This window comes from Maylandia zebra, linkage group LG13 (genome assembly GCF_041146795.1).
Source record: "Maylandia zebra isolate NMK-2024a linkage group LG13, Mzebra_GT3a, whole genome shotgun sequence".
Lineage (NCBI taxonomy): Eukaryota > Metazoa > Chordata > Actinopteri > Cichliformes > Cichlidae > Maylandia > Maylandia zebra.
In genome coordinates this window covers 28,795,673-28,814,621 of record NC_135179.1, presented here as the reverse complement: position 1 = coordinate 28,814,621, position 18,949 = coordinate 28,795,673, and the positions used below count along the sequence as shown (strand labels likewise).

The following is an 18,949-nucleotide window of genomic DNA, read 5'->3' as shown; positions in this document are numbered from 1 at the left end:
CTGTTCAACTGCCTTGCGATCAAAGGTCGTGAGTGTGCAGCACATCCAAGATCTGGGCAACCAGAGAGCTCCTCACGAACTCCTCTGAACACCAAAGTATTCTAGAGGGAGGCCATCTGCGTGACAGTTCAAGCTGTACAGGACAACCTCAGAGGTTTGTGTTACGCAGCACTTATTAGCAGGTATCTGTGCGCGCTGTGAGAGTCAGAGACAAAATGGAAGATCGCAAGCCAACTATCCAGTTATGCTGCGCTCGAGTTACAAACAACAGATTATAAAACATACTTAGAAAGAACACTCGATAAGCACAGGCTATAATTTTTAATTTCAAGGTTTCCAAACACTTGGATGGTGGTTTGACAAGGCTTTGGGAGCCTGTTAGAATTTAAGACTCTTTCTGAAACCTCAGGAACAATCCACAATCTTTCAAACAATCTCTGACAGCAGAGCTGATAACCTTCCAGCTAAAATAACGAACAGATACATTTGTCATTTACACAAGCCAAAACCCATTCTGGGTGACGGTTGTAGATCAGCACATAAATATATCATCGTATCCAACACTCAGCATCTGACAGCTCTTCATCACCTGCGCTGTTGGGACTGCTAGTCTAAACATTACCGTCTTACTGCTTTTAAAGACAAAGTCTTCTTAAACGCCAGGTCTGAAACCAGGATTTCTTTCAGCTCTGCTTAGTTTTATTTATTCTAGAGCAGTTCACAGCAAAAAATGGGTTTATAAGTTAGATCCTACAATATTAAAGAAAGAACAGACATGATCAGCACTTGGTGACAGTGGAGAGGAAGAACAGCTGGAACACTCAGAAAAACAAACTCCTGCCAACACTGGCTGGTGCTGAGAGGAAAAATGTGATCGAGCTCTTAAACTTTTAATAATTCAAGTTTCATAAAACAAGTTTCAGATTTAGTGATTCCATTCTCTCCGTTTTTAATCATCAGCCACTCTGTTCTCTATGTAAGAAACATAAAAGCACCCCGAGGTGCAAAAAGTGCCTTTTTTGTTATTTTGTTGACCTCATCTGGGAAGACTCAATTACTTTTCATATTATATCAGTAACAGTAATTTAGTTGCAGATTACATTTCCAAGCAAGACTTCCCCCTATTCTGTGCTTCCCATGTCATTTCCTTGTTGATATTCCAGGAACAGAGGAAAACCTGCATCCTGCAGTCAGGAAGCCTGAGCAGAGTGAAAAACTGCCCTTCAGCCTGGGTGGTGTTACAACAGCACCCCTTTGTGGTTAAATGGTAACATAACCAGTGTTTAACTGGGCCTTTTTTATTATCTCAGCTTTAAGAACATGCAATGAGTGTTTGATTGTTGCTGTTGTTGTAGTACAAATATGGATTAATTACATTCATTGAACTGCAAATTTTGATTTAGATTTCTCATTTTATGTCTGTTGAATTATGTGATTTTTTTGTTTGTTTGTTTGTTTTAAGGCAAATAATGCTCACTATTAAACAAGAGCTTTTTTTAAACTAGTATTTGTGACTTTCTTGACCTTTTACGCACTGATGCACACAGCTTGAAACTTGAACGCGGTAGGTGAGTTCAAGAGAGGCACGAGAAGCAAACCTGTTCTTTTTCGAGTGTTCGTCCTTCCCTTTCTTCACGCCAAAAATCCTTGTGATCAGAGTGCTGAAAAGAAGAGTAGAGGAGTTCCTCACCTAGGAAACAAAACAAATGGAGGTTAAGAAATTGGAATACGAAGAGAGAGAAATTATAAAAGCTAATTATCACCATGGGTTAGTGAGTAACCGCCGATCAAGTATGCACTCCAAACGTTGGTTTGTTGTGATGTTCAGATTACAATAAATCGAGGTAAAAAAAAAAACAGGAAGTAAAGACTCACTGCCCAGACAGGAGAGGTGAAGCCCAGCACTGCAGCCTGCATCCCTTCTGAGACGAAAGGAACAATGTTTTCCCCCAGACGAGTGTCCCTGTACAGAGCTCTGAGGATGTTCAGAGCATGGACCTGTGAGCCACAGACAAAATTCCACCTTGAATACAGTGTCAGAAACATTAAGGCGATTATAAAAATGACCCTTTGTGCTTTTACAAAAAATTGTGTTCAGGAAATCTCACTTCCTGATCTGTGAGGCTAGATCTGACTAGAATTATGATTAATGAAGCTGCTAGGTGGCGAAACCTGAGGCACGGTGGAGGTGTCAGTGGTCTTGTCAGCAGAAGGCATGGCCAAAGCGATCAGCTCTCTCATGGTCATCTTCAACAGGCTGCAGCTGGACGACTTGGGCTCAGAGGAGAGCAGAGCCTGGGCAAGGGGAGAAAAAAAAACAGATAATGCTACTGTGCCCATCTTTTGTTTGTGAGGGGCAGCCAATCAGACGACTTACAGGGAGCTAAAACTGCTTTATTTCCAACTGAGGATGAAGTGAGGGGCTACAAAGACCTCGCATGAGATAAATAAGGATTATTTTTGAACTGTGAGGCTTGCAAAGTCATTTTAGTTCAAGAATAAAACAACAGACATATCCTATTTTAAAGACCTCGCCCATAATGATTTTCTGTTTTTACTGATGAGCCTTTTCAAGAACCAATCACATGATGACATCAGGTGTGATATCCTGTGGGAGTGCTGGTACACTGCAAATAGCCCCTTTGCAGCTACTGCATCCGTCTATTAAATAGTCTATGCTTCAGGGTTTTATCGTGGCCCGCTAAACTGAGTCACATTTATATGGTAATAACAAAAAATACATTCATAAAATCCCATAAGTTAGTCTGTTCTGACAGGCTGACTGAACGAGATCATTTGTATGAGCTCGGAGTGGGAGATGGGAATGCGGGAGTGTGTGTGGAGGTGACGGCACTTTGCTGTGTGAGAAAGAAGTCATCTCTGCTGGAGCTGATGCGAGCCAGATGTGTCTGGCCTACCTGGCTTATGGTAAAGACTTAGACCTTGAAGGATAAGATGGAGAGGGTGGGGCATATCTGGCTCTTATGAACTCTGAGGTTAGAAGCAGAGGAAGCCAAGAGGAAAAGGAGGGCTAGCCTGGTTCCTATGAACTAGTCAGGACCAGCATGAGCCAGCCTTCCCGGATCTGACTCCATGTCTGTCTAGGAATGTGGTCTGGAGTTCTGCCAAAGTGGCAACTTCTTCTTCTCAGACTTCCTCTGCTTCATTCACCTTCATCTTATCTTCTCCGTCTCTCTTCATCCTCAGTTTTAATCACCCAGCCTACTTGTCAGGCTCTGTCCTGTTAAAGCTCTTCTGTTATGTTACTATTCATCACAGATAATGTTTAGAAAGTCTTAAAAAACAAAAAGAAAAGAAACAGGATCAGGAAGACGTCAGAGCCCTTAAAAGTCAATTTCAGAAAGTCGGTTAAATTAATTTAAGACTAATGTGAAGCATCCCGTTCAATCAAGCTACGAGGCGCACGTGCCTCACACACACGAAAACAAGCGAGTCAGTGACATCACCGACGCGGCTGTCTGACCAAAACCACAAAAGAAGAGTAAGCCGCTTCAAAATGACTGCTGATAACATCCCCTCAGTCACGTCTAGTTTCGATATTAGGAATCAAAGGAAGTGAAGACGCGAGCTGAGACTAAATAAGAGTCAGAGACTAACACAGTGTTAGTAATTTGTGGGACTACTGACGGGAGGGACAACCAGAGAGTGTGAGTGTGAGTGAGTGAGTGAGTGTGTGTGTGTGTGTGTGTGTGTGTGTGTGTGTGTGTGTGTGTGTGTGTGTGTGTGTGTGTGTGTGTGTGTTGTACGTGAGGGGGGAAAAAAAAGATGGCTAGATTAGGAAACGGAGTGTTCTTCCAGCACGAGTGCTTCACCGGTATGCCAAGAACTGCTTATTGCGCTACTTTTGGGAGTAAACAGGAACAAAAACACACAAGGTTTCTATTGCAAACCCTAATTTTGACCAAATGGTTACTGCTTATGGTCCTCGTTTTGTCTTCGGGATGACCGCTGCAGTTGGCAGTGACACATTTCTATTTGCAAAATAATTTTTTTTTTTTTTTAAATCTGGAAGTTTTATCAGATGAAGCAAGAGAAGCAATCAGCTGCAACAAAGGGTCACTGTGTCCTGAGAGAGTTATACTCATGAAGAAATTGGTGTGACCACCAACATGACCACCACTCTACCGCACACTCTGCAGCAGCCAAGTCACAGGAATGTGAGGTTTACTGACAAGCCTGTGGTTTCTGAAGTGTCGGAAATTTAAACATTAGGCTCTTGCCAACACTTAGAGTCAATAGCAAGTCCAGCAACAAATCTGAAACCTTACAAGCACCCTTTGCATCATCTTTTAGCCCATTTGTTCTGTTTATATCTTTAAAAATATTGCTTACACACCTGGATGTAGAAAGGTATTCCAGCGCTTCGTCGCGTGGCGCACAGCTTAGATGATGGGTCGCTGGATTTGACCTCTTCCAGAACCTCAGAAAGCCAGCGAGCAGGAAGCTGCTGCAGGGCCTCACTTCCACTCCTTATACACAAACACACACAAAACAATGACATGGACGTAAGCAACAAAGACTGAAATCTTTTAAGTTTCCCTGTGCACTGTAGTCCACACATGAGTAAAGTCATACTCATCATTTTCCATATACACAAAACCAAAACAGGCCACTCTCATCAAACCTGGATACATGCTCGCATGTTAAAAACCCCGCTGACAATCAGACAGACCCCACAGTAGGTTTTGGGGTTTTTGTTTCAAACTGATCATCTATGAAGCAGCTCTGGTGGACACACACTGATCTGTTACTTCTGTAACAAACAGCTGTTTGACAAAAGCCAAATAAGCAGAGTGGGCAAATTAAAACAATGACATTTGTGGGAAAGAGTAAAGATGTAGTACTGATGCATAATCCAGCCTCACAGTGAGGGCGCAAACATCATCATGCAGTGAATGCGTACTGAAATCCAGTTTTCTCTTTCAGAGTACTTGTATCCAGATGTTCCTTCCCAGTATACTGCTGGTATTAAAGTACTCAATATAAAAAAATATGTATAAAAACAGCCACATGTTGAACAGAGCAGTACACGGCACTTGTTGCAAATAAGAGTGAACACAGACACTGAAACAGTTTGCTAAAATAACCGGCTAGCTGAGCCAGCAAGCTAACAAATACTTTCTTTTTAAAAGCAGGTAGCTGCAAATAATCAATAAACAGTTAAAGTAAAAGGTTTTGAATAAATGTTAAAATATATAACGCAAAATATACACTGGTGAAAAGTTGGCTAAATTATTGACAAAGTAAAAGAGCAATGAATAAATGTTCCAATAATATCCCAAAAAATGTTAATGGTGAAAACAGCTAAAAGGAGGAAAATGGTCACAAGTGTTAGCGTGAGTGGCTTTGTCAGTAATAGATAAATAGCTAAAATGCAAAATAAAATTGGTGCAATAAAATTGTATAAGTGAGAAATACATTCCCAATCAAAAGTTTAAGACAACGTGACAAATGGCAAAAAAAAAAAAATCATATAATAAATCACGAGGGACGCTCTCTGCAACATCTGGACAGAGCCAGTGGCCGTTTGACGCCCCTGCACCTCCTGAAGGAAAAAGCACCCCAGACCATTGTGGCGCCGCCTCCACTGTGACGCGTAGAAAAATCTCGGGTGGGATCTGCTTGTTGTGTCAGCAACGTTGGAAACCATCAGGACCAATAAGGTTACATTTTTTCCTCATCAGAGAAGAAAACTTTCTTCCACCTTTCAATTTCAGTGACAGTGATCCCAAACAAACACACCAACCCAAACCAATTAAGCACTGGCCTCTCCCCTCAACATGTGTGGGACCATCTTTACAGAGAATGGGCCAAAGGGCAGCCAACGTCCAAAGAAGAGCTTTGGATGTCCTTCAAAAAGCCTGCAGAACTACTCCTGAAGACTTCTTAAAGAAATGACAAGAAAGTTTGCCTAAGAGAGTTCAGGTATGCTGAAAAGTAAAGTTGGTCATGCCAAATATTGACTTTCAAGCTTGTTATAACTGTCCAAATGGTGTTTTTGCCTTATATACTGTATTTCCATGCATCTATATGGCCCTTCAATAAAGGGCTGCAAATATTATTATGAGAGATGGTCTCAAGACTGTCTGAGGAGCTTGGAAAGAAAGCTACTGAAAGACATGACTATTAAGACATGACGTTCGACATGAACTGACATTAACTATATTTGTTTTACCGCAAAATTACGCTGTTATTAGTAGAACAACATTAAGTTTCTCCACTTCTGTTACAAACACAGCGTTTTATGGGACTCGTTTATTTGTGCCTTTTGCACGAACGGTGGTGTTGATTAAGGGGTAAATGAGTTCATCTGACAGCACTGCTGGGGGCATGTCTCAGCACAAAAATGGAAACCACAGCAGATAGAAATTCACTTGTATAACCAAAGAATTTAGTCAAAAAGAAACAGAAAGGAGAAAGTGAAGATAAACGGAAAGAGTGAATGAAAGAGAAAACTGAGAAGAATGGAGAGACAAAGAGACAGAGTGAAAGAGTGCAAACACAGTGGAACACACCGAAGCCAGATCCCGAGGCAGAGCATCAAAAGGCTGCGGTTAAGCACCCCGCAATCAACACCCCATAACCCAGCACACGGCCTGCATACCATCCACACATTGCTCTTTCCCTCATGGAAACACACACTCGCATCCACACAAGCCAGCGGCAGGACGCACACACTCCCCGGTACTCCTACACACGACCGCTAAAATGTTACACAACGCACAGAGAGCCTGGTTTCTACACAAGAACAAAACAAGTGAGTTTTGTTTTAACTGCTCAGCACTGGGTGGTTCAAAGTCAACACTGCTGTGACGGTTTTGTGGCTGGTGACCCGCCGCAGGGCTAAAGACGTTTTCCACAACCCACCATTGAGGAAAACTGGGAGGTACATGAAAGTGAGAAATTCTTTCATGTCGTTTAGAATTAAAACAAATATTTTCTTCCTCCTCGGGAGAATAATAGAGAGATTATTTCTAGGAATAGCACAGGTGATGAGGACTTTGGCGTCATATGTCACTCCAGCCAAGTTTAACGCTGGCCCTGGCAGCACACTGGCACTGAGGCCAAACCAGGCTATTGCTCTTCACTGAGCAATTTAAGCGCAGGAAAACTGTCATTTTCTTTTCTCATACTGCAAAGAAGTGTTTTGCAAAATGCTGGTTTTCAAAGAAAAAGTTTGAAAATGTTATGAGCTATGAGTTGCACTTTTCTGTTTTTGTCTGAGATCGATTAATCTTTCAGTCTATAAGTTGTAGTTATCATTTCAAGAATTTGCAAGCTGAAGCTGAGATGTTTTTGTTTGATGTAGGACTTCAGGACCTCCTTTATCATATTTTCTGTTTCATAAGGGACCGAATCTTTTCCTGCAGTTTTGTTACGTGCAGAACGTTTTGCTGAAATGAGCAAAGACTTCCCTGACGCTGTCTGGATTGCAGCGTACTTTGCTCAAAAACCTATCCATGTCCCTGGTGCCTTTACACGTCTACAGACTACCCACACTGTGTGCACAAATGGGGACATGTAGTTTAGTAGGGTTAGGTTAACTGAGGATTCTAAATTGGGGCGCTCTGTCAGTGCACCCCAGGGTGGCTGTGGCTACAAGGTAGCTGCCTCCACCAGTGTGTGAATGTGTGTGTGAATGGGTGGATGACTGGATGTGTAAAGCGCTTTGGGGTCCTTAGGGACTAGTAAAGCGCTATATAAATACAGGCCATTTACCATTTTACCATAAATTGGCTACAGATGTGACAGAGTGGCGACCTGTCCAGGGTCGTGACCCGCCTCTCACCCTACACCAGCTGGGATAGGCTTGATTAGGTAACCCAAAGAAAATGGACGGATGGACGGGCACTCATACACCCCAAAACATCACAGATGTCTCTCCAAGATTTTCATGCTGTTCATGATTTAATGTGTTTGACCATTAAAGGGTATTTAACAGTCTGACTCCACTTTAAAGGAGCTGCATGTTTCTTTTAATGAGATCGTCAGAGGCTTGCATGTTCGCCCTGTGCCAGCGTGGGTTTTCTCTGTCACCAGCAGTTCAGTTCTTTCACACCCATGCCTTTCTGCTGGCCATCCAGAGGGCACCAGATTAGAAATAAATCCAATTATCCAGCCTTGATTTATTTAGAGTGGATTATATCTGAAGAACATTACTGAGTGTGCTTGCCTACTGCTAATTACAAGGCACAGGGACACTCACTGTCGTGATGGAAGCTAATGCCCATGGCCGTCCAACAGTATCACCTTTCAGTCCATTTATGCTGAATGTGAACACAGACACATACGCACCTGCACAACATGTCTGTGAGGCGTACAAAGCCCACATAAGCCAGTTCGAAGGCGCCACGATGACGGGACTGCAGGAGCTGCTGACGGAAGTACAGGCCTACCCCCTCCACCTGCAACACAGAGAGAGAGAAAGAAAGGAGATCAGCAGCTGAACTGTAAGAGGTGAACTGTGTGGCTGTGTGTGTTCACATAACTTTCCTCCTGCTGCACTCTCCAAATGAAGTTAGTTATGCCAGTTTCAAAGGGTCAAAATGACATAAGTCATGCTATATGCACCCAGTGATGCAACCTTAACAAGGCCAGGCCACGAGCTAGTGCAGCAGATCCTGTTTTCTCAACTGGAGGCCTGCAGGGCCAAGATTTGCCTTCATGTTCAACAATCATACAGTAGCAGCGCTAGCTTTTAATCACAGGTCTATATGGAAAAGACCTGGAAGCAGGGTTGTTACACTTTGGTTCACAAAACAACTGTTGTGTCAATGTGGGATGTTGTGACATTATCCAGAATATTCCGACTTGTAGATGTGTTGCTTTCATCTTTGGCTACATGTCTGTCTATGGAAGGCTTTAACAACATACAGCACCAACAGAAGAAATGCAAAGTAACCATGGATTTCACAGGAGCAGGTTCTATTCATTATAATACTTGCAATTTGAGCGCTTTTGTATTCATTTTAGTACTTGAAAGGAAAAATGTACTTGTAGGATATTTTGATGTAAAAATATGTAACGTCACGTTGATTCAAGTCTGCTTCAAACGCATTCATATTACTCAAAACTGGATGAACAGTTTGAAGATTTGACATCTGAGAGTGGAATTAACTGATGAGTCGGATGTCAAAGCGTAACTTAAAGAGTTGTTGCATATCTGAAAGACACAGAAAACACATTTATTGAAAAGGAAAAAAAAAAGCTGTTGGTCAACTTACTGCAAACAGATTCACCAAGTGGCTCGCTGTAGTTGGAGGTTCCCACAGTGACGGTGTCATGTTAGTTCTAGTGTGCTACGTTTTATCTTTCATTGAAACAATGAAGCATTTAGATCTGAGTGGATCCACCACAGTGGACTTTGTCTTTGTCAGCGCATGAATCAGCCTTTAAAGTCGAGCAATTATGTCTAAATACATCCAATAAACTCAATACAATTTCAAAACAATTACCCACCCACCACACTCCACCCTTGAAAATGACACAATTCCACTCGTGGCTCATTGAATGGTGGTAAAATGAACCATTTGGATAACCAGCTTGGTCATTTAGACAATTACTCAGAGCCTCACAGCTTCCAGCTGAAGGAAAAAAGCAGCATGGTGTACAAAAAATGGTTCTTCGCTACATTACCTAATCCCACTTTAGACTTTCCTCTGCTTGGCAAAGCTGCAACACTGGCTGCACTCTTGTTTTAGAGACACCACTTAGTTTTCAGCCAGGGAGCACTCTGCTCGTCAAGCGTGAGAGCGGCATGTCAGTAGCGTGACAAGTGTGTTCAAATAAGGATGCTGAGACATCCACATAATGGCCACTGTCAGTAAAACCATCCAGTTAGTAATAGTGTTAGCAGCATTATTCTAACTATACACACACACACACACAAGTCAGTGCTGTTCCTGCAGCAGTGTGTAAACTGGCGAGTGTGTTGCAGGTGAGGCGGCAGGGCGAGGCGGACGCAGAGCTCCACGGCCCTGTCATTAAGGCTGTGGTATCACCGCCACCACAGAGGCAGCCAGGCCCCGACTTAGTCAGGGGTGGCATGGAGGGCACAGGGAGGGGTGGCGAGGACCCAAAGCACAAACATAAAAAAAAAGAAATATAAAAAAAAAAAAAAGAAAGAAAGAAAATACCCCGTGTAAAAAGAGAAAAAAAACATCCCAACAGCCCCTTAGGGGATGTAGGGTTAGACACAACATCTAAACTAACACAGACTCAGACCCACACATGAACCAGAAATATGCCAGTCACTGTAAACTTCAGCCACGAGCCCTGATGTCACTGAAGGAAGAGAAAATGATGCATGAAGCTGGTCTGTAAGAGGAAAAACAGCAGGAGACTGCGATGAAACAAAAATGCTGCACGTGAATTAAAACTATGTGCAACATGAAAATCATACAAAGATAATAAATGCGGCAAAGATGAAAGGCTTAGACAGCCCGTTTCTGACCACGTGACTGGTCAATAAACTCAACTGACCCTGCAGACCTAAAGTGGACTAACTTGGACACCAAAGTATGGACTGTGTAAACCACAGCCTACCAAGCCCAATGACTTATCACACTGGTGGCCAGAGTGGACTCCCAGGACAGGCCTGACCTCACCGGGGTAAAAATGGCAGCGACAGTCACTGTTAAGATGGTCCCTTGCTGCCGGGGCCCAGACCGCTGCGGTGCTGAGCTGGGCCGAGCCGGGCCGCGGCTTCGCCTATTTAAAGCTTCCCTTTCGAAGGTTCCCGTCTGTGTAACTGTTTAAAAAGGGCCGAGCAAGCTTCCTGCGCGGGGCAGGAGGGGGCAAAGGGGGGGTGCACTTTATTTAGATGTCAACTTCCTGTTTGCAGCCTAGCCCGTTTCCCAGAAAAAACTTCCATGTGCGGAGAGAGAAGTTTCCCAAGTCTAATTACATGTATGGCTCAGCCGTGACAGTGACCCAAATAGCTAACTTCTCCCCCGATGGCCCCGGGTTAGACGGCACTCTCACCATGTTTGTTGTTGCTGCTGCCACTGCTCAGTTTCAGTGAATTATTTTTTGTCTTTACTACATGTCTCAGTAAGTCCTCATACCAATCTCCCTCTGGACTCTCTGCTGCTTAAAGGAAGGACTGAAGAGCACGAGCTAATCATTCCTGCAAGACCCCACAAATTTAATATAGCACACTATATACTGCACACAATTCTTTATATTAATAACTCCCTACTGCACATCACAATTTATTTTTTTTTAAATCTCTCATACTTTTCTTCTTTTGAATCTTGTATTTTCCTTTCCATTGCATTTGACACTTTACTAATAACAACGTACCTTTCACAGGTATTGATACATTTCTATAAAGTCTATTATGCTCATTTCCAACTCCATGTTCTTAGACTTTATCTGCTACAACTCTTAATAATAATAATAATAATAATAATAATAATAATAATAATAATAATAATGGATTGCATTTACATAGCGCTTTTCTAGGCACCCAAAGCTCTTCTTCCTTTTAGCCTGCTTTCTTTTGATTGGCTGTCATTTACAATCAGATGGTCTAAACAACAGGTGGGTGGCGCTTTTGCATTCACAACCACAGCTGCGTGCTTGGGATGACCATATTAATGATATCCTGTTTCACTGACCTACAGATCCATAGTTAAAACAAGTCTGAAAGGGAGTGAGAGCAGTCTGCAGCTTCTGGCTCACATAAATACCGCCTTTAAGGACGTGTGCAGTAAGAAGGTACAGCAGCAGGAGACCACCCAGTGTGTAGTTCATCTACATTTAGAGGTGACGTGAAGCTCTTTTGTACACCTTGGTTATAAGTCCAATGGGTGATAACTGATTTGCAAAAACAACATGCAAACCATGCTCTCATGCTTTTCAGGGAGAAAGTTCTTCCCATTTGGCAAAGCAGCTAGGAGACTGATGCAGTGATCTGTTTCTTTCTTATTTTATTGTGAAACACACATTTTCTACCATTTTGTTTGAAAAAGCTGTCGATGTGAAATCAGCCATGCTCCATAGGCTGGAATGTTTGCAGTGATTAATTTTATGTAACTGCTTACTGCAAATGATGTAACTAACGTTGTATCTTGTTCTAACTCGGCAACCATCCAAACATTTCAGTCTGTGTCCAATCAAAAAAATATGATGTTGACATTTTCTGCTCAGCACTAGTTTTGCTTGTATTGACAGAAAATCCATCTGCGAAACAATCAAATGTTGTTTTAATAAAAGAGTTTAAGTTCGCAGCATAATCATTGTGACTTCTACAGTACATAGCTGACCAGATTAGGAAAAGCAAAAAGTTGACAATCAGTGGTTTTTATTCCTTGGTACAGTATTTAGTCAGCCACCAATTGTGCAAAGATGAGAGAGGCCTGTAAGTTTTATCATAGCTATACCTCAACTATGAAAGACAAAATGAGAAAAAACAAAATCCAGAAAAAAATCACATTGTCTGATTTTTAAAGAATTTAATTGCAAGTTATGGTGGAAAATAAGTATTTGGTCACCTACAAACAAGCAAGATTTCTGGCTCTCGCAGACCTGTAACTGCTTCTGTAAGATGCTCCTCTGTCCTCCACTCGTTACCTGCATTAATGGCACCTGTTTGAACTCGTTATCAGTATAAAAGACACCTGTCCACAACCTCAAACAGTCACACTCCACTACGGCCAAGACCAAAGAGCTGTCAAAGGACACCAGAAACAAAATTGTAGACCTGCTCCAGGCTGGGAAGACTGAATCTGCAATAATTAAGCAGCGAAGTGTGAAGAAATCAACTGTGGAAGCAATTAGAAGACATATAAGACCACTGATAATCTCCCTCAATGTGGGGCTCCACGCAAGATCTCACCCCGTGGGGTCAAAACGATCACAAGAACGGTGAGCAAAAGTCTCAGAACCACACACCTACTGAATGACCTGCAGAGAGCTGGGACCAAAGTAACTAAGGCTACCATCAGTAACACACTACGCCGCCAGGCCAGACGTGTCCCATGCTTAAGCCAGTACTTGTCCAGGCCTGTCTGAAGTTTGCTAGAGAGGATCGCTGTTGTTAGAATGTATTTAATATTACTTTCTACAGCAGGATCCTTTTCTGACCGGCGCAGGATGATCCAGAAGAGGATTGGGAGAATGCCAGATGAAACCAAAACAGAAAATTGGGGTAAAAACTCTACTTGTTGTGTTTGGAGGAGAAATAATGCTGAGTTGCTTTCAAAGAACACAATACCTACTGTGAAGCATGGGGGTGGTTTGCGGCTGTTTTTCTGCAAAGGGACCAAGACGACTGATCTGTGTAGAGGAAAGAATGGAGCCATGTATCGTGAGATTTTGGATGAAAACCTCTTTCCATCAGCAAGGGCATTGAAGATGAAACGTGGCTGGATCTTTCAGCATGACAATGATCCCAAACACACCGCCCGGGTAATGAAGGAGTGGCTTCATAAGAAGCATTTCAAGGTCCTGGAGTGGCCTAGCCAGTCTCCAGATCTCAACCCCATAGGATAAATCTTTGGAGGGAGTTGAAATTCTTTGGGCTGGGCAACACAAACATCACTGTTCTAGAGGAGATCTGCATGGAGGAATGGGCCAAAATACCAGCAACAGTGTGTGAAGACAGAAAACATTTGACCTCTGTCATTGCCAACAAAGGGTATATAACAAAGTATTGAGATGAACTTTTGTTATTGACCAAATACTTATTTTCCACAATAATTTGCAAAGTAATTCTTTAAAAACCAGACAATATGATTTCTCTGGATTTTTTTTCTTCTCATTTTGTCTCTCATAGTTGAGGTATAGCTATGATGAAAATTACAGGCCTCATCTTTTTAAGCAGGAGAACTTGCACAACTGGTGGCTGACTAAATACTGTTTTGCCCCACTGTAAGCAAGCTTGTGGGATCTCTTCCTGTCCCTTTGTTAAAGTGTAGTCCATATTCATTCTTTAGGAAGCCCTAAAATGAAACTCAGGACCCCACACCACCTTTGACAGGTAAAGGTGGTTTTAAAGCGTATATTTTTATTCCATTGTGGGAAACTCTGTGGATGAACTCTTATTTTTAGAACTTAGATTTTCAAATAAAGCATTGCAAAGTAAATATTATGTACAAGAGAGCAAATATATGGAGATGTCAGACAATGCATTCAGTGTGTGTGTGAGACTGCGCGTGCATGCCTCTCTGCCTGTCTAAGGATGTGGGTGTGTTTCCCTCTCAGACGCAGAGCAGGCCAAACACATGGTCTGCCTCCTCTTTGTAACCAGTGCTCTGAGCTCCCAGCTATGCCAAATATGCTGTCAAACTCCAGCTGACCAGCTACTTCGGTGGTCTGTGTCAAACACACACACACCTCTTATTGCAAACTTTCAGGTGTTGTAGATTGAATTTTGAATGGATAAGGATGACATTCAAGTCTACACTCAATTTTTTTAACATTAAAAAAAAAAAAACTGGACTCTTTCATTTACACAAGCATTCAAACCCTTAGATGTTGCTGTTGTCCTGTTTGCTTTCATAACGTGACTGGGGGCCACATGTGACAAGCTCAATTGATTACACATAGTTTAGAAAAGGGCGAATTGTGCGTATACAAACTCACCAGTTCACACTGCATATTAGGACACCTATGATAAAAAATAGCCATAAATCAGGGTAAATGTACCAAACTACCAGCGTTTCGGCTAAAGTTGCCTCCCTAACCAAAGCGGTGAATGGTGAATAGGCGATTTTTCAAAAATCAGCTGTAGTGGTTTTTGACTTGGCCTGTTTCTCCTTTTTTGGTCTGATGGTAAATAACATGTTCTTCTATTTCAGCTGTATAAGGCTGATTGGCAAACAGCTTCTAAATTACATTCACCTTTTGGTATTTTGAAATATATCTTAACACTCAAAATATTAAATAATTTGAGATCTGAGATGGGGGGGGAAAAATGTGAACTTTACAATGTAAAGACTTTCTGAAGTGACTGTACAGAGCAGCAGGACAGCTTCCTAATTTCTTTACTTCTTGCAAACAAAAAACTGAAAAAAATGTTTGTCATCTTGAAAAACTCGAGAAAGTTGGAAAGGTCTCAACCTAAACGCTTAAACATAAAAATAAATTAGAAAGGAATTAAAAGAAATTACAGCATCACTGCCAGCTGCTCTTGTTGCCATGGTTTCACCCACAACAACAGTGCAGAGCTGCTAGCCAGGCCAACAAGGATGTCACACAGGATGCTGGTGAGGACCACAGGAGGTGTCGAGCTCACACACGTTTTTGGAAGGAGTTGTGTTTCGGTCACACAAACACTACACACATGCATGTCATCACTGCGGTAGGGCAGCAAGACTTTGTACGCAGAGACTTCAGCAGATCCAACTTCCCAAACCCTTTCACAATCATCCTACTGTCTGTCAATGTGAACAGATTCACTATCGATGTACACACACACACACACACACACACACAGTGTGAAACTGATGACAACTGAATGAAGATAAAAGAGCTCAAGTTCAGATTTTCCTTGTCTGCCTGCGTTTGTTAAATAACTGCTTAAATAAGCAGTTATTTTGTTAACTCTGTTTTCCTGGGTCTTTTCACGTGTGCTATGAATAAATCTTTTTTTTCGGTACCGGTACTAGTTTTATTTTGTTGTATTTATCCGCGACACCTTAAAAGGCCGGTCTGTGAAAATATTGTCGGGCACAAACCGGTCCGTGGCGCAAAAAAGGTTGGGGACCGCTGATCTACACGCTTCTCACATCGCCTAGATTTAAAATCAATGTCACAACAATAAAAAGAAAAACATTGCAGAATCTCACAGAGTTGCGAAAGCATCATGAAGCATATGAATCAGAAAAAAAGTACAAATAGAACCAAAGTGTGAAATCCACAAGCTGCTTCAGAACACACAGTATGTGCCACAGATTGTACGTAATTGTTAGCCAACACTGCTCAAGATGCTGCAGGTTAACCTGCAGTCCAAAACAAAGAAAAAACACCCATTCAGCACATAAAAGCCTCTGATCCTTCCTGCTTTCTCTCTCAGTGTAAATACACTGTCAACAAGCAAACACACACTCATTACCCCCTACAAAGACAAACACAGCCTATGTCTGGTACCGTTGTTATTATGGACGCTCACATGCTGAAACACTCAGACAACTATTCCTGTGTGTTTGTTTGTGTGTGTGTGTGTGTGTGTGTGTGTGTGTGTGTGTGTGTGTGTGTGTGTGTGTGTGTGTGTTGTTTGCAGTGCTCTGTCTTTTCCTGCTGGTGGTGGAAGTGATTTGGAAAGAATGCAGTGGAAAGGGAGAGGCGTCGTGGCCGTTAAACCAGCGGGATTGGGCCTCAAATGAAAGCGCGGTGCTAACGAGGGCGGATGCTAATTCAAGGGCCTCCTGCTGTGGGGGTCTCACACACACACACACACACACACACACACACACACACACACACACAGCATTCCTTTCTACAGGATTCACAATATACACACATAAACTGTATAACTGTACACTGTTTTCCTTTCTTTCTTTTTTTAGCAAAGAACTCATACTGGGATAGCAGAGTGTAAACGGTTCCCTTTCAGTCGATTCACTCGGTACAACACACAAGTATGGGATATAACGCCCTCGCGTGTCCTGGCTGAAGAAACCTTTATTCACGCCTTTAAAGCAGATGACGTGTGATGACACGGACGGCCCCGCCTGCCCATATAGCCACTGTCATCACAGTCATCCCTCAGTTCTTACGCTCTTCACTTCGCTGAGAACACCTCTGTTGAGTTGGGCTAGCTAGCTGCTGCTAGTTAGCTCCGTTGTCTGCTGACTTGAACTTAGCTTAACTGCCACTGTTTGTGCATTGCCATGGTTACCGGTCCGTTGGCATGCGTTGCCATGGTTACCGGTCTGTTGGCATGCATTTACATGCGTTGCCATGGTTATGACCCGTTGCCGTGGCTACCGGCCCGTTGCCATGCGTTTAAATGCGTTGCCATGGTTACGGCCCATTGCCCTGGTTACCGGCCCGTTGCCATGCGTTGCCCTGGTTACCGGCCCGTTGCCATGCGTTGCCCTGGTTACTGGCCCGTTGCCATGGTTACCGGCCCCTTGCCATGGTTACCGACCCGTTGCCATGCGTTTACATGCGTTGCCATGGTTACCGACCCTCTCTCCTGATGGCCACATGCTGCCTGATGCTGCCTATTTTCCGAAGATCATGCCTGCATCTTATAGCTCAATGGAGTTTGAGTGTCTGAGCTTTTGCTCCCCTCCTTTTACATCTGAGGAGCAGAGGATGCAGCATTCTCTTTGTCCAGTGCATGTGCTACACACCTACATTGAGCGCACTCAGACTGTGTGTTTATGTGACCAGCTGTTTGTCTGCTTCGTTAATCCAAATAGAGGTAGAGCTCTGTCCAAACAGAGGCTGTCCCACTGGATTATAGAAGCTATCTCACTGGTGAGAGCTCATTCCACCAGGGGGATGGCAACCTCATGGCCTCTTTTTAAAGGGGTGCCTGTAGCTGATATTTGTATGGCAACTAGTTGGGCATCACCACACACTTTTGTGCGGTTTTATTGGTTGGACGTTACAGCCCCTTCGGTGGCTCATGCTGTCATTTCTGCTGGGTCTACCACTCACTAAGGATGTGGTGGTCCGATTCCGGTTCGGTGGCTCCTCTGTGGGGCGTGTATATATGTCCCATACTTATGTGTTGTACCGAGTGAATTGACTGAAAGGGAACGAATAGTTATGTCTATAACTTCTGTTCCCTGAAGGATAGGAACGAGTTACAACACAAGGTGGCCCCACTGAGCAGTTTGGCTCGGTGAAGAGCGGCTATCGAACTGAGGGATGACAGCGGCTATATGTGCAGGTGGGGCCGTGCACGTGTCATCGCACATCATCTGCCTTAAAGGCGTGAATAAAGGTTTCTTCAGCCAGGACACACGAGGGCGTGATATCCCATACTTATGTGTTGTACCGCGTTCCTCTCCTTCAGGGAACAGAAGTTATAGACATAACTATTCGCTTTCTAGATCCCGCATGAGACCCCAGTGGAGTCCACATTCAGGTCAGGCGTTTGTCTTTGTAGATTGTATGAAATCAGTAATAACAGAGAGGGCTTCCCTATCCTTGGCAGCACGCTATAGTAACAAAGCTTAGCTGTTACAGCTTGGTTAGGGTCGTTAGTCATCCTATACTTACATATACATATATATACACACACACACACACACACACACACACACACACACACACACACACACACACACACACACACACACACACACACACATATATATACACACACACACACACACACATATATAAACACACATACACATTTAAACACACATACACATAAGGAATGGGGACAAGGCAGAGCTGAGACGTGACAGCAGTGTTTCAGGACGATGTGACACACATCCACAGGCCCTGACATAAATTAATACACTGGAGGGAGCAGAGCTTATGCTATTTTAAATGTCATTTCTTATACAGGTTAACTACAACAGATAGATTAAGAGGTTTATGCAATTCATACTGACATGTAGGGATGCACTGAGTAATATCAATGCTCGTCTTTCACTACATTCACAGTCTGGATAATTCTGAAAGATCATTGTGACAATAAAAACAGAACGTTTTGGCAAGATAACTGCCTTGTTTGCATGTAGGTGCTACCCAGCGTTGCAGACCACATCTACATGCTGTAGTCATGCAGCAGTTTTTTCCCCCTTTCACTTTGGGCCGTTTAACATTTATTCAATTATTCATAAAATCAGCCCCTGACTGTCACCAATAAGTTCTTGTTCTTTGGAACATCCCTACTGATTTGAGTCAGCATCTATGCCTAAAATCCAACATCAAACATGAAACAAAATAATTATAAAACATATGACCTACAATGTTAATTTTTAAGGTAAAAGCTGTGCTTAAAATCTATGTG

General features: G+C 42.9%; 1 protein-coding gene across 1 annotated transcript in view; it reads right to left on the bottom strand.

The window, feature by feature from the left end:
* The window catches only part of thada (THADA armadillo repeat containing), a 122,253-nt gene that overhangs the window by 91,308 nt on the left and 11,996 nt on the right, over window positions 1-18,949 (bottom strand). Inside the window, exons 22-26 of the mRNA XM_004554581.3 lie at window positions 8,317-8,426; window positions 4,358-4,490; window positions 2,173-2,295; window positions 1,876-1,998; window positions 1,599-1,690 (exon numbers count right to left, since the gene is read on the bottom strand). Of these exons, the coding sequence (XP_004554638.3) occupies window positions 1,599-1,690; window positions 1,876-1,998; window positions 2,173-2,295; window positions 4,358-4,490; window positions 8,317-8,426 (581 nt within the window). The remainder of the gene's footprint in view (window positions 1-1,598; window positions 1,691-1,875; window positions 1,999-2,172; window positions 2,296-4,357; window positions 4,491-8,316; window positions 8,427-18,949) is intronic.